The sequence below is a fragment of the Cygnus atratus genome, chromosome 1 (genome assembly GCF_013377495.2).
Source record: "Cygnus atratus isolate AKBS03 ecotype Queensland, Australia chromosome 1, CAtr_DNAZoo_HiC_assembly, whole genome shotgun sequence".
In the NCBI taxonomy this organism is placed as follows: Eukaryota; Metazoa; Chordata; class Aves; order Anseriformes; family Anatidae; genus Cygnus; species Cygnus atratus.
Genome location: NC_066362.1, coordinates 43,847,408 through 43,863,042, shown reverse-complemented (window position 1 = coordinate 43,863,042; position 15,635 = coordinate 43,847,408). Strand labels below are relative to the sequence as shown.

At 40.8% G+C, this 15,635-nt stretch overlaps 1 protein-coding gene across 1 annotated transcript in view; it reads right to left on the bottom strand.

Annotated features, from left to right (window-relative positions):
• Positions 1 to 15,635, bottom strand: part of GUCY2C (guanylate cyclase 2C) — a 44,734-nt gene that overhangs the window by 11,794 nt on the left and 17,305 nt on the right. The window contains 8 exon segments of the mRNA XM_035544312.1: positions 2,487 to 2,624; positions 3,969 to 4,101; positions 8,401 to 8,487; positions 9,694 to 9,798; positions 10,732 to 10,803; positions 11,404 to 11,466; positions 11,794 to 11,899; positions 13,722 to 13,803. Of these exon segments, the coding sequence (XP_035400205.1) occupies positions 2,487 to 2,624; positions 3,969 to 4,101; positions 8,401 to 8,487; positions 9,694 to 9,798; positions 10,732 to 10,803; positions 11,404 to 11,466; positions 11,794 to 11,899; positions 13,722 to 13,803 (786 nt within the window).

Here is a 15,635-nt window from a genome sequence, read left to right as displayed (position 1 = left end):
AGTGAATGAGGTGTTTCTGCAGAAGAGTGGAGCAACAGCTGGTCTAACAGCTGTCTCACAAAGCCGTCAGTGAAGAGGACTATGACCTAGTTACTTCTACACATTATAAATCCTGTTTTGTATCCTCATCCTCTTTGTGGGACTTCTTTTCACTCATTAATAAAAATAGTATTATACGTTAAGTTGATCAATACATATTTGCAGATTGAGAGAATTTGCTGAGTACCTGAAAATTGAGTTTAATTTTCCTATTTGTAGATGGAGGCTAGGTACAGAGTTTTTAAACAACTTAAAATTCAAACAGTCTTTGCTGCTGCCAGTGAAGTCCTGCAGAAGTGGTTGTATCAGTTGTCCCAAGTTATCAATATCATGTCTTCTAACTTGCAGAGATTAATTTCTGATAGCCTTTCTGATTTGTTCTGATAGACTTTCTGCAGGAGACTTAATAACAAATGAATCTAACGTGCAACGGGGACGTTTCCTTACCTATTACCATTGACTCTGATTTGGTATTCTTCCCGTCTTTTTATCTTGGATATTTGAAAATTAATGGTCATCCTAAGCCTGAGCTACTCTCTTCCAAGGATAGATGATGCCATAAACACATTTCAGAGATATTTGAGTAAGTATGGTCTACCCTCTTGCTGCTTTGTCTTGGCTAATGAATTAATCCAGACTTTTAAATGAGTAGCCACTTCAGAAATATCTAATAAGTCATTCCTTTCTGTTACATGAAATCTGATGAACTACGTAAACCATGCTGAACATATTTATTCAAATTGCAGAATCAAAACCCATGAATAATATAAGAAGCTATTAGAACAGCAATAGATAGCTTAGACATCCACTAATGATTTTAAGAAAAAAGCTTCAGGGAGAAAAACAATCTTCTTACCCAATGGAAAACTTAATATTTTCACTGAAGTTTGGAAACTAGTTGTTGTATTTTTTTTTTCAAGTTACCCTGAATCCAGACTCAACACAGGACTTACTGGGTTTTAGGCCCAGAAGGTTTACTGCTATCTTACTAAACATGTTGATATGTGTGACCATCTCTAGCGGCAGACAGCCTGCACCTAGAAGTGCTAAAAAATACTTTCAGCTGGACGGATTAAATTAATGCTATTTGAATAGGACAGTTTTTCTAAAATGACAAGACAGTGTCAAGACACAGGTCAAAGTTAAAACAAGGAACGAGATTGTGACTATGACAGCCATGGTCAGACAAAGACCATAGTGGTTGCCACCACATCTCAGAACCACAGTGCCTGAGGCTAACACAGAGTGTAACTATTCAGAAAACAGTTAAAAGAATGCAGTTTGCTCTGGATTTGCTTTGCAAGTCAAAATCAGGAAGGAAGAGCATTAGTCTTTCCTTTCTCCATCTGTTTTGGGGATGTTTGTAAAATCCTTGCATTCATGAGGATTGTGGCAGCCTCTTCTCAAAGATAAGGAGTAGAAGGACTTCTCTTTTCTCTGTACTGTTTTATTCACATGCAGTTCAGGAGACCATCTGTCACACAGCATAAAGTCTTGAAGAGTTTGGTCAAAGGGCAACAGGCATTTCTAATCTCTCTTAGATCCACTTTTATATTAAAGAGTTGGTGATGTGAAATACTGTATTTCCCCGGATATGAACATAGATTTGCAATAATGTGGGATGATGAGCCTGGCCCAGATGTTATTCTGAAATGTTACTCAGGAAAAGAGCTATTAGGCTGGCCAGCTGCTGCTCTAGATGTTTTAACAAATGTGAGGCGGATCTATCAGGATGACTCAGAGATAAAGGCAATGTCTAAACTTGTTGTTGGTAACTGTCACTAGGAAAATCCCAAACCCACACGCATTTATGGTGGTCGTAATGTTGTAATAGACAAGAATGCATGGATTCTGGACACTGGGACTGTCTGGGCTGTTAGCCACAATGTCACAAAATGCACAAAATGGGGTTTAATGGGTGCACTACAAGATGATATTCTTTTTCTGACAGAAGAGAAATTACTAAAGTTAACTTTGACAGGCTGGAATAAAGTCTGAATTGCCAGTTTTTAAATGCCAGCTGTTCTCATGTCATGCTGCTGAGTTTTTGTTGTTCTGTGTTGACATTGCTGATTTGTGATGCCTAGTTTGAGTGAATTACTAGTGCACAATGTATGGCACAACTCAATAGAAAAATTGATCCTTTAAATGTTACAGTAAGTCTGGACAGCTCTGTATAATATTAACTTCTGTAATGCTGTGGCAGAGGTGGGAGAGGGAGGAGAAGGGGCAAGAAAACTCAATAAAAACCTTATTTACAGAAAGAATAATGACAGTTGCCCCACAATGATATCCTTCAAACATGCTCTTCATTCATCACACAGTGAAAGAAGGAGTGGTTCAAGCACCTACAAGAGACTGCTTTTCACAGAAACCTGTGGGAAATGGGCTACTTAGAGCCGCAACATCCTGCAAGGCTACAGCAGAAGAGAAATTTGTGGATTTACCTTTGGTGTCTCGGCAGTGTCCACTGTAGAAAGTCTCTCTGCGTAGGATGATTTCTTGGGCAATGATCCCATAGCTGTACACATCACCCTTCTGAGATACATCAGCATGACGGAGGTGCTCAGGAGCTGTCCACAGGTCTGAAAATCCAGATGACAGTGGGAGAAAAGGTAAATGGGTAAGGGAGAAAAGTAATTGAAGAGGGTGATCCTTCTCAGTGTATCCATTTTTTCTTTTCATACCAAAACCAGAGCCCACTGCTACTGTTTATTTCCCCATTTAGCAGTTATTTTCAGAGGCTGATATCAACATAGGTTGGATAAACCTCTGATGTGGTAGTTTGTAATTGTTAAGGAATTTTCTGAAACTACTATTTTCCATTGTAGGTGCAGACCCTCACACCTCCAGAAAAGTTATGCTTATTGGCAATGGACTTGCTTTTCTTAGCTACCTCACATTGGGCTTCTTAGAAATAGCCCATGCATCTGTATAAGACCAAGGAATGCCAGTGCTAATAAAAGGAGCTGAGGCATAAATTCTTGAGCCAGATGCACAGAGTGTGTTATACAAGATGTCAGATGAGAAGACTGTAATATTTCCTGGTGGCCCTGATATCATGACTCTGCAGAAATAATCCCCAAGTGCCTTTGAGCTTGACGTAAATATTACCTATTCATAACCACTTTCTTTCTACAGAAATTATTAATCTGTATTTCTAGTGTACCAAGCACTATTGAACCTCAAGACTAGACTAGTGCCATGGTATGACAGCATGGCATGAAATGCTGATGATTTATCATAACAGACAGACAGTGACCCTGAAGACAGTATTATGATATCAGGCTGCAATGTCCAGCCACAATGAATCTGTAGATCTCTTGTGAAGCAATAAGTTTTCTTTGAGAAAAGCAGTCTAGTAGCCAGAGATTTTGTGGTTGCTTGTCAAAGTGTTTATGAGCAATGAAATAAAATAAACACATTAAAATATTATAATCATATAAATTTAAATCCAAAATTTGCAAAACAGAGAATAGAACATTTTCATTCAGTGCACTTTTCCTACTCTTATGTTCCCATTGCAACTCTTGAGTATGCTTATGTCTGAAAGTAATTTTTTTCTCTCACTGTTACTGCTTATGTGAGCTGTTAGTGTGAAGCCCTTGGATGCTGAAAATATTTCTTGCATCTCAGCCACATGTGAAACGTCTCCGTCTTCTCAAATATAAGTTGAAAATTCATCTTCCCCTTCCTTCTCACCCTACACTGCCTAATTTCTCTACCTGCTAATAATTCTCTTTGATTGTGTTATTTAAGAAAGAGTTTTCAGATATAATTTGTAATGATGACTGCTACACGAAACAAAGTTGTATTGTATGTTTTGTACTTTGTACAAGATGTAATTAGGCCCTACTGTACTATGAATATAAGAAAATTCCACTGGGTTGGAAAGCATGAAGGTGAGTCTAGCTGAGTATTGTTTTTACCTTTCCGTGGAGGCAGAATTGAATTACAGCCAAAATCAGTGATCTTCACTACCATGCGATTGTCCACTACACAGTTCGTGGATTTGAGTCGACCATGAACTTCTGTTTTGCTTGAGTGCAGGTAAGACATCCCCTGTGGTTGTGGTAATAAAAGAGGTAAAAGGCAAGACTATGTGTGAGACACTCAGCTGTTACCAGAGTTAACAAGAATATAAAGTATTAGCATAATATGTGTCCAAGTAATTAAATGGCCTTCATCAGTAATACACATGCATAAATCACAAATCCCTGTCATGGAGGGAGAGAAGTATTATTTTACAGAGAAGACTTTCCAAGATCACAGGAGCAGTCAATGTTAAGAAATGAGGATGGATCATTAGAAGGATCATGTGTTAACTAAAGATTATCCTTCCTCTTGGTTAACAAAAGCCTGACATAGCATCTTGGGGTTTGATGAGATTAGATCACAACTGGGGATTAAGGAAGTTCATTTCCTCCCTCCCACAGAAGCTTTGATTTCAATTGAAATAAATGTGTCTTTTTTGGTGAATCTAGTACAGATTTGTTGGAATGTCAAACAAAGTATGTTTCCAACTACACGTTCAACCAATGGTCACCAGAGGTAAGAAGAATTGCTTTTTATGTCTGTATCACCTTTGAAGATTACCATTCACCAGAGACTCCATTTAGAAACATTGCAGCAGATCCTCTTCTGCAAAGCAGAGGACCATAGCAGGGGCAATGTATATTAGATGATGTACTATGGCTTATATAGGGCAGGAGATCAGACTAGATAGTCATAAGGGTGTCTTCTGACTTGAATGTTAATAATTTTTTTCTGCACTAGTCAATATACATCAGCTATCCACGAGCTAAACTGGGAAGTGAGCACCATGAGGACGGGCCAATATAGTTTCAGCTGTACATCCTGAGATTCTGACTCTTGACTCATAACACACACGTGTACAAAGGTGTGTAGTTTGCCACTTTTTACTTATCACCTTTGAATTTGGTTCATTTAATCTAAGACATTGAATGTGGTATAATGGGCCAGTATGGAGGTGTAACACAGGGCCAGCACTGATTCGCATATCAGGAAAAGAACATCAGTAAGTGGGTGTAAGATGAGGAAGGAATTAGGTATGCTAATTTGCACCCTCTTGCTATTCTTTATTCTGTTTCATCTCTCTCTTCTGCAGTACTTTAGCTCACACCTACTTACAGCCTCCTGCTGGTTGTTTTTCTTCCTACAGTCCTCTTTTCTGCAGCTCACTATATGAATCACAATCTATATTCCGTGGAAGCCAGAACAGGTTTGTTTTATCTGCTTAGTTTCTTCTGTGATTGATCTTCCACTTAACCTCCTACATGTGCAGCTCATTCTCTTGGATGATAACTTATAGACTTTAATCTGGGTTACACGGATCATGTTGTCAGGCATACACTACAGGACATGGCTGGGTTTTCTCTCCTTTGGCACCTTTCTCTCCTTGGGAATGGACCAGTTAAGTGCTACAAGAGATCATTGAGACATGAGCTGAGTTTTGGGCACAGCAGATGCATGTTTGAGACACAGGCAGCCTGCAAGAGATGCAATCCCTTGAGAATGTGGTTGGACTGGTTATCCTGGGCCTGTCTAGACCCTGCCAAAATTTACAGAGACTGTGTTCATGCTGTATCCAACGAGCATGTTTGTGTTTCTTGATTAAGCATTTTTTATCATGCAGCCCTGCTGATACTATCCAGGACGTTTTGCCTACTTCAGGGTTTATTTGCTCCAGCTGTGCCTTCTTCCTGTTCCAGCTTACATCAACCAGGAAATATACCCATTGCTATAGCAGAATTCCTAATCAGATTCAGCATCAAATGGCAGGCAAAGGTAATTTTGATTTCCTTATACCAGGGCTTCCTTGTTAACAATTTCTGCAGGCACAAGTCTTATAGATGTGCCTGATAACACTTTCCTCTTTCCTTCTACCTATGCTGTGCAGCTACCTGAAAACAAGGAGCCTGTTAAGAAGCCACAGTGTGATTTTCAAAATTTATACTGACTTTCAGTGAGTGCAGCACTCCTAAATCATTGAGGCACTCCTGTAACCTCCGCTATGAAGCTTTAGTCTGACTGAGACTTTGGAGTAAAACGCTTTTCCTGACACAGCGCTAGACTATTACAATCCCTTGCACAATATCCTGCAGCAGCCCCTTATTTAATAAACAGTCTTGCAATGACAATGCATGCACTAGTAACTGCAAGGCTTGATTACTGCAATGCCTTCTTAGCAGACCTTTCATCAGATCTCTTTTGTCACAAGTACCCAAATACATGTAGCTACAGGTGGTGCCATCAGATCTAGAGAGAGTGGGAAGGGAAGGGAAGGGAAGGGAAGGGAAGGGAAGGGAAGGGAAGGGAAGGGAAGGGAAGGGAAGGGAAGGGAAGGGAAGGGAAGGGAAGGGAAGGGAGGGGAAGGGAAGGGAAGGGAAGGGAAGGGAAGGGAAGGGAAGGAAGGGAAGGGAAGGGAAGGGAAGGGAAGGGAAGGGGTCTACCCCACCTCCTCCAAAGTATTAAGGGCTGTTCTAGGAATTGTCATTGCTTGACTAGCTATGCCAGGGAATAGAAATTACCTAACTTGTTCAGATACACTGATGCAGCAGCTTCTATGCCAGATGAAGAGTAGGGGAAGTACAAAGACTGCTTGAGCAACGGTAAAAGCAGAGTGCTGGAAAGTGGTGATGTGGAGAGGGAGGAGTGTTTCAAAAGGAAGGCAAAAGAACTGCAGGAATTGGTTTTAGGGATGTTAACAGCCTAGAGAGATGGGAGAGGGCTTGAAAAGGGCAGGTGCTGGAGTGAGCGGAACAGGAGCTGAAGGGTCATGAAGTGACTTAAGTAAAGCAAGAAGCTGATCAAGTAAAAGCAGGGTGCCCGGAGGTAGGGAAGGTGCAGTTTGGGAAAACCAGTACAAGAAGTTCATGGTAATGGCTAGGTCCGAGAGGCACCATAACAGCATCGGGTCAAGGAAAAAGAGAGGCTGGCAGATCATCCAAATGGCTGTAAGTTGTCAGATATTCCTGAGTATGTATGAGTTTTCAGGAAGGTTTTGTGAACCATCTCTCCTAACATGGCTAACATAATAATGCTCAGGAGCCATTCCACAGAATCAATGCAGTGTTTCACCCACCCTCAGAGCCCATGTCCTCATTACCAATGGTGCAGTGAATGACTGGTTCTGAAGTCCTGGTCCCACCCAATACAGTCACTGGGTATTTGGTCACTGCCTTCAGAGGGACTGCGATTTTCCCCCTCTCTCATAAACAAATCCAGTGCCTATCATCATTTTCCTCGGAAATATCTGAAGGTGAACTGCAAAGGGTTAAAAAGTATCCTGCTTTTTTGATATGCTAAAAGGAGGAAGGGAAACTGTACTGCTGCTGTTTAAAATGAAACTTAATGCTGAATGTTAACTGAACTTGAAAGTCATTACCAAGGCCAACAAACTGTGACAATTTGGATTAAGGGGGTTTTAGTAAAGAGCAAGATTTTCAATATCTCTTTAGAACAGACACAGTGGAGTCATTCATCATGGAGACCATGTCAGAACTGAAGCGTGTAGAAAAATGGAATGACTATCCAACTGCAAACCAGCAATAGGAAGAGGACAAGAGTCGAGCACTAGCAAAAGGAAGAGTTAAATCTCTGCATTATCAGCAGAGAGATAATATATGTGAATTGCAAAGTTTCCTTAACTACTAGCTAATCAGATGCAAGTCTCTAATGAAAAATAGAATTTGCTTCATTGTGTGTATCGATTATTCCTACTACAAGGACCTAAAGTGCAAATATCTGCCGAAAGTTACCGAAAGCATGTCTTGGTTTCGGATGAATTTCTTGGATGAATTTCTTCCCTCACTGCCCGAAATGGATTGCCCTAGTGAGAAACTAGACTCTATGATGAGTGAGAAAATCAGGATGCAAAATAAACAGAGCTTGTTCAGAAAAATAAAAAATCGATCCTGTTTTTGTGTACAAATTGCAATAATTCCATCATTTTGAAAGAATGAAGTTTTCCTTTACGTGCCTTACCTGAGGCCAGTCAGCACAGTTTGTTTTGCAGGTCTTGTGACTGCCCAGGAGTCACAAGAATCAGAGCCCAGTCAACAAATGGTAACCCTCTGATTTTTGGGTGACATTTCTTTGGGGCATATTTTATTATTTATAAATATCCTAAAGACAAATCTGGCCCCCATCTGCTCCTTCAGTCTGAAAGCCACCGGCTCTTCAGGCCTCCTAAACCTATTACTAGAGGAGGAAAGAGTGGGCATACAGTTCTAACAGGGAAAGGAAAATACCCTTTCCTGGTTGCTGCTCTTCTCCAGAGGATCCATTTTGCAAGAAAGGACAGGTTGATTAACATTGACCTGTCAGTAGCCCGCTTACCTTGGCAATATCGTACATGACAGAGATTTTAAATTCCCAGTCCATGAATGTGCCATCAGGGTAGGAGATTTTATCGTTTAAAACATCCTGTAAGGAAAGGAAAAAAATTGGCTCTGATCTACATTAGGGAAAAAGCAGAAGACAAGTTCTGAGTATCGCACAGCCTTTCAACCAAGGACTGAAAAGGATAGCCCTGCATATTAGGAGTACATGCACTAGAGCAGGAGTCGACTCAGAAGACAAAGAATATGAAATAAATTTTAGACTTACACAGAACTAGAAAAGTGAGGAGTCTAGAAAAGAGGCTTTTATGTAATTAAAGGTAAATAGTGAATTTGCTCTTAAAGCCAAGATAAGCCTTTGATAAAGCAAAATTGCTGAAACAGAATGAGTAAGGTATGTAAGAGGAAGGGAAAGAAAACTCTCTGTGTTTTGTGCTCACAGTCCAGTTCCTTCCAACTAACTCATGGCCTTGTAAGTTCAAAGTAGACTGTTCCTGTATCATAAAGAGCCAATGATTTACAGTTAATTCCAGCTACTGTGATTTCCATTGCTAAAAGTAAGCCTCCATGAGTTTACAAGAAAATAACTGGGGATAGAGCTGTTATTTTACTCCCTTGCTGTGAGATTGTTCCAGAGTTCACTACTACTGATGAAAGTCATTGTACGGACTGAAAAGCAGAGACTATTTGTACCTGCAGAAAATCTGATGCTACCATGCTGTCATGATTAGCTTTGAAACATTATTTGTAATAATAAACCCTAAATATTTCCGTACTCTTGCTGGGTAACAGTTTACTGTTTCTGTTTATAAAATGCTGTCCCTTACAGCATGGGATTTACCATACTGTAGCCTTCAACCGTTTTCCCCTTATTAATATGGAATATATTATTTTCTCTGTCTTTTCAAACTCTGGGGCCACTGCAGGGGCTGCAAGAGCATCAGCAGAGACAACAGCTATGGCTTGGAAAATAAAGAAAACATGATATACTATATGCTCCCAATAGGGAAAACAATACAAATGCTGTCTGCTGCTCTTGCCTGGGCACAGCTCTGCCTGTACTTCTTTGCTTGCACCTCACTGCGTGCTTTGGCTGCTGAGAACCATCAAGCTGATGAGAGCCACAGCTGGGAAGTCTGGGGAGAGATAAGCAAGGGAGAGGGACCTGAACATCAGAAAACTGTCACCAATTGCTGTTGCATGGGAGTCAGAGACACAGAGCAGGAGATTATTTTTCTTTCTTTGAAATTTGACCACTGGGGGGTAGAAGGGAACACGCAAAATTCTTTACCCTCAGAGAACCTCTTTCACAGTACTCAATCACTGCAAAGATCGTGGTGTCTATCTTCACGGTGCCATAGAACTTGGTCAGGTTGTAATAATCAATCTGTAGAAGCTGGAACAGAAACATTACATCTATTTTTAAAAGCAATCATTGTTAGTACAGAAACACAGGTCAAGGATGCTTGTGTGACAGGACTTTTTATCTCACGCTCTGATAAGATGTAGGAGTTCCCTTTGAACCAGTGTGGACTACGCACTGAGTGAAGGCATTTGTCATTCCAGAGCCTTCTGGATTAGGGAGATAAGAGTGGTTGTTGCTGGTTTCTGCAAGTTAATTCCATAGCTCACTGTAATCTCCATTATTGCCTCTCCAGTCAAACTTCACAGCTGATCAAAATAGCCATTATGAGAGACAGAATGTTGTGAATCAGTCAGCAAATGAGCAAGTAATAAAAATGTAATGATGCTGCATGATATTATGGACTTTGTCCATATATATAGACAACTGTAGTTTACTTTGAAATATTTTAGAGCTTATTGAATTCAAAGTATGGCTGTGTCATGTAAAAAGGAAAATTGTTCATTCAAAAAAATGCAATACTGCAGCCAAGTTCATCTCTCATGCTGGAAGTGTCTATGCACAAGTCAGCAGAGAGTTACTTATACTAAAAGATCTGCACTTGGCACTCAGTAATAAGATTTAACTACAGCATTCCACCACTAATGAATTAGCACGATACAAGCAAAGAGAGCACATAGTCTTTTGGCATTGGCTATAAAAATACATTTAGCAATGCTTTATGACAATGCATTAATTATTTCATTCATCCTCAGCTTCACTGGCTTCAGACTCTGAGCTGGTGATGAGATCACAGAGAGAGAGAGAGAGAGGTCACCAAGCGATATACTTTGAGGAATTCATTACGCATCCACCTCACAAACATGCAAAAGCACATGATTGTTGGAGTTGTTGATCAAAAGCAGTGACTTCACTCATTGGCTTCATCCCACCCTGCAGAGTCCAGTTGCTGTGTGCAACATTTACCTCGTTCAGTTCAATTTTTTGCTTCTCTGTGAAATTACCGTCACTGTTTTTGAGATCCTTCAGAATCACCACCTGAAGAAAAAATACCAGTGGAAAATAACTGTAGTTTTAATACAAGAGCAATTCATCCTTCTTTTCCAAGAAATGCCCAGACAGAAGTATTTCAGCAACAACTGCCTACTGCTGTGCTGTTGGAGTTTCAGTTAATCAGCTAGTGAGCCATGGAGTTTCATTTCCCTCAAAAGATTTAGCACATAGATAGGAATTATTTAGAACTGTCAATGATGCAGATTTTAACTCAACATGAGTATACCTTAATCAGGCAGATAAGACAGCCCAAATGAACGTACAAGAATTACATGTAAATGACCTATCCTCTGTTAATCCATTAATCTCTGTGGTATCATAGTGTATCTATCAGATTTTTGTGCTTTCTGTTTCCATTTCTGCACTTTTGGACCAGGCCAGGGTTCACGGAGTCTGATATTTTGCTTCCTGGCAGAAAGCAAAATGCAAAGCACCCGATGTGGCTTATTCCTTGCAGAAACTCAAACCATTTTGCAGGGTCAGAAGGAAGGTGAAGTTGTCTCCTGAACTCCAAGGAGGTGCAATGTCTCACCAAGAGCTGTCCTAAGCAGAGGAAGGAAGTGTATAGATACTCAGTCAGTTTACCTTCTTGTCATATTTGCCTTGGCGCAGTCTCTGGGTGGTGTCACGTTTCTTATCTTCGTCAATCTGAAAACAAAGAAGGATCATTAACTTGCAATTATCACCTGCTCCCCACTCGGCAGGTTCAGAGAGAAAGAAGTCATGTCAGTATGTGCCATAAGGCACATAAGGCTCTCTCTAGGGAGTGTCACTGCATGCCACAGAAAGTGTGGGGCATCCACTCAGCTCCCTCAGCTGCCATGGCCTCCACCAGCTGCTTCTGTGCAGTGACTTTAACAGATCCCAGTCCTCCCACAGCCATAGCCTGCTCTGTAGTCGGAGCATGCCAATGCCCCAGCATGTCTTTAGGAGACAGAATCCAAGACCCAGCCTTGCGCATCATGCTCCTCTTACCTTCAGACTGACATGGTTTGTCTCACTGGTCTCCAGAGGCAAGATTTTCTCAGGTGATATATGGGACCATTTCTTCCGCCGACGCTCATTATCTCTCCTGTACTTCCTGTGAAACAAGCAAACTTCAGAATATCCTCCCAGAGAACTGAAACCTGCGACAGGAGATTAGGACACGGAAGCTTTGGGATGATGCAAGGATGAAGTGTCAGGTTGACAAGGCTCAAGCACAAGCCCTGTGTCTCTCATACAGTTTTCCACTTTGAGGCTGCTCTTATTCCCGTAACTTTGGGAAAGCCTAAATGCTGATTTAGTACCATAGATGTAGTAGAAGAACAGAAGAGATTTAGCAGAACAGCTGCTGGGCAATTGCCAGAGTCTCAAGGGAGGTCAGAACAATTTAAAGTACAAAGGGCTGTCTGGGTTTTATGTGGTTTTCTCCTCTATGTTATTGAATGTACTCTGAAGGGAGGTGTCTCAAACAAACATGAGCCAAAGGAAGTCATGGCATCAATGCTGGGTAGTAAGAACTGGTGTGAATACAATGCCAGGAGAGGAGGTAACAAAAGTGTTGTGATGAGATCCCCTTTTGTGTATGTCCCCTGTGTTCTGCATATTTTGTGAAAATGAGGGAAGTGTCCTTGGAGCTGGAAAAAGGAAACTGCTGTGTCTCTTGCAGAACTTCAGAGCAAAATCTGTCTTCTCTTAGAGAAAAGCTGCAATTATACTGATACTTATCAAATTATCTATTTACCTGTGCAAATCCTTCCTCTGTAAAAAAAGAAAAAACAGGAAACAGGACTGGCTAGAGCAACTGCAGGGGAATCCCAACACACTGATGACTGCTGGCAAATGCCCCAAATGGGAGAACTGATGGTATTGACTAGTAACGTAAAGGTTAGATTTTATACACCTGCAAATATGAAAGAGCACAGAACCTTTTACAACAAGTCCAAACTGTCTCCAAACTTTTGTCAATTTTCATAGCCATTTCAAACAGATTAACTTTCCCTGTCTATGTTAATGCTTATGTAGGAATAGTTAGCTCTTTCATTTCTTAAGCACATCTGGATGTGCAAGAGTTGCATGCCTTTGTCTTTAATTTTTCTTCATGAAAAGCTTAAGTTCACAAGGCAGATTAGTCCACTCAAAATAAGGGAGCCTGGGTAGTAACCGTTTCTAATCAGGTTTTCTTAAGACATGATTTTCTCCCTTTGTCTGAAGCTCTTTGATACATAACAAAAATGGGTTCTGAGCTACTAAAAACATGCACAGGTAAGGCAATTTCTTTAAATATGAAAGAAAATCATATATTTTAGAAATGGAGTGACTTTTCTTCTATCAAACGTAGATGCCATTGATTTCAATTTCTGCATTTTCTGTCATGATAAAGATGAATGGCTTTACTCAAGAAATTCTAGCTGTTAGAAAAGTCTGTATGTGAGGAATTGGACTGAGTTGGAGGAAACTGAGAGACGGAATGCATGCATGCAATGAAAACACCAGAACCTTGTGGTATTTTGAATCCCACAGTGACTCAAGACAGAAACCTCCTTCCAGATTGAACTGCAGATATCACCAGTAGGTTAAAGAAACATAAGGGAACCCCAGGTGGGCTAAAGGTGGGCAGTAAGTGGAAAAAGTCTGAAGACTGGCCTGAGATATGAGATTCTGTTTATGTGTCAGGATCAAAGCTTTTAAGCAGATGCAAAAACTCTGAGCCCTGCTGTATCTTCACCCTTGGTTAGTAACCTGACATATCAACACTAAAGATGCAAACACTACCTGGCATATGCTAATCAGTTCACAATGAGCACAACTACCTAAGTGTGTAGGGTAAGGAAACGAGTAGCTCTTCAAGGAGAAATCAAAGGCATTGCTCTAGGAGGAAAACTCTTCAAGGACAAACAGAGGGACAAGGGAGTTGGTACCTTAGAATCACCAAAGAGATTATCAGAACCAGAATCACAATTCCCGTGAGTGTAAAGACGGCAATAGTCAACATGTGTGGGCCTGCAGAAAGGAAAAATTAGAAAGTAAACAACTTAATGGAAGACAGTGAAAAATAATATTCTTTTTCAATTTAAGAAATTACCGTCACCCACACATGCAAGTTGCAGTAGCTAAACAATGATATTCTTTGGTCATATCCAAGTTGAGAGGTTTGGTAAAGCCCAGCACTCCCTAGAGATGACATGCAGCTGCTCTCTTTCACTACAGGATGAAGCATGGCCCAGAGCAGTGCAGTCTTATGGCCCCACTTGAGGCATGGGCACTCTGTAGGGAACCCAGGTGGGAGGTAAATTTAACAACACAATCTCTCACATCAGCTCAGCAGCAGAGCTTCCAAGTGTTTCTCCTCTTTAAAAAGAAACTAAAGTAGTCGAGGAATAAAAATGACTGCTTCTTAGTAACCACATTCTAAAAAATTAAACTGACAGATAACTTCGTGAGAATAGATGGTGGCAGCAAACCCAGGATACAACTCTCTGTGGGGTAGGGATGTACATGGGGTAAGGGGTTGGCCATTTGTAATCAGTTACGAGAAGGAAGGAAACATTTTCCCCAAGCATACCCAGTATTTAATACAAAATGGGCTTTTGATTGACTCACTTAGATAAGGCTTTTTCTGAACTGGGAACAAGGATTTGGTCCCTACTGTTTTTATCATTCAAAGCAATACTCAGTGATGACTTTCTGATTTAGGCTTTACAATGTATGTCCTTTCCTTTCCAGTCCTGCTGAGCACCCACCTAGCAAGAAAGACGTGCCTCTCTGGCAGTGAATTTCCCACAACCATTACCTTTGTCACACAGAGTCTTTACTGAAATACTTTGCTTCAGGATGGGATATGCCTGAAGACCACAGTTTCCATCCAGAATTTCAGCTGATACAGAGTACAATCACTTGTGGATTTGAAAGGCATTTCTTGCAAGGACTTGTTATCCAGGGGGAAGTCAGGATGAAATCATGGTGCAGCCTTTAATATATGCAGACTTTTCAACATTTCACAGATGGGTTCTCCCCTTATCGACCCAGTTGTTTAAAGTCATCCTATAGATGTTTTAAACTGAGTTTAAGAGACTGTGGGCTCATTTATGAACTCCTCTTGTAAACACTGTGTTGGGATAACAAGTGCTACTGAGTGGACTGTGCTCTTCAATAGCAAGTACTTACTCTATAGAGGGAAATTAATGTGCTGGCAGCACAAAGCTAATACAATGTTCTTGGAAACTGGCAGGTGCCAAACAATTTAAAAATTGGGCTGTTCAGGCATCTGAGGACTTAGAACACACAGAAAACTTGAGGGTCCTTGAGCAGGCAGGCAGGACCGACAAGTCTGGGAACTAACCGACTGTGTAAAGTTGTAATTTTTATTCTCTTAATGTAGTACAGTTAAATGGCACCTGATATTCCTGTCTTGGTTCAGTTCATGGAGCTCAGGGGTACTGGGAAGGAAAGCTGTGGCCACCAACCTCCTTTGAAAAACAACATGCCATTAGAGCAGAGCTTCATCTGGTGGGCACACATCTAGAGTGCATCTACTCCACTCTGAGAGCCTCTCAGGCAAAGAAGGCAGAGGAAAATCTGTTTTTGCAGATCACCGTGTTGGTGATGGTTAGGAAAGGAGCTGAGCTACTCAGCCTTGCTGACGCTAAGGCACTTCTGGATGTGCCCAGGAAGAGAAATAAAGGCATACAGGAAAATGATAAAGAGTAAAATAAAAATAATAAAATATAATAAAAATGAAAATGAAAAGCAAGATACTCTCTAGCTGCCTTCAGAATCAGGCAGCAATTAAGCAAGAATTTTGAACACACTATTGTGTCCGCATCCAATATGGA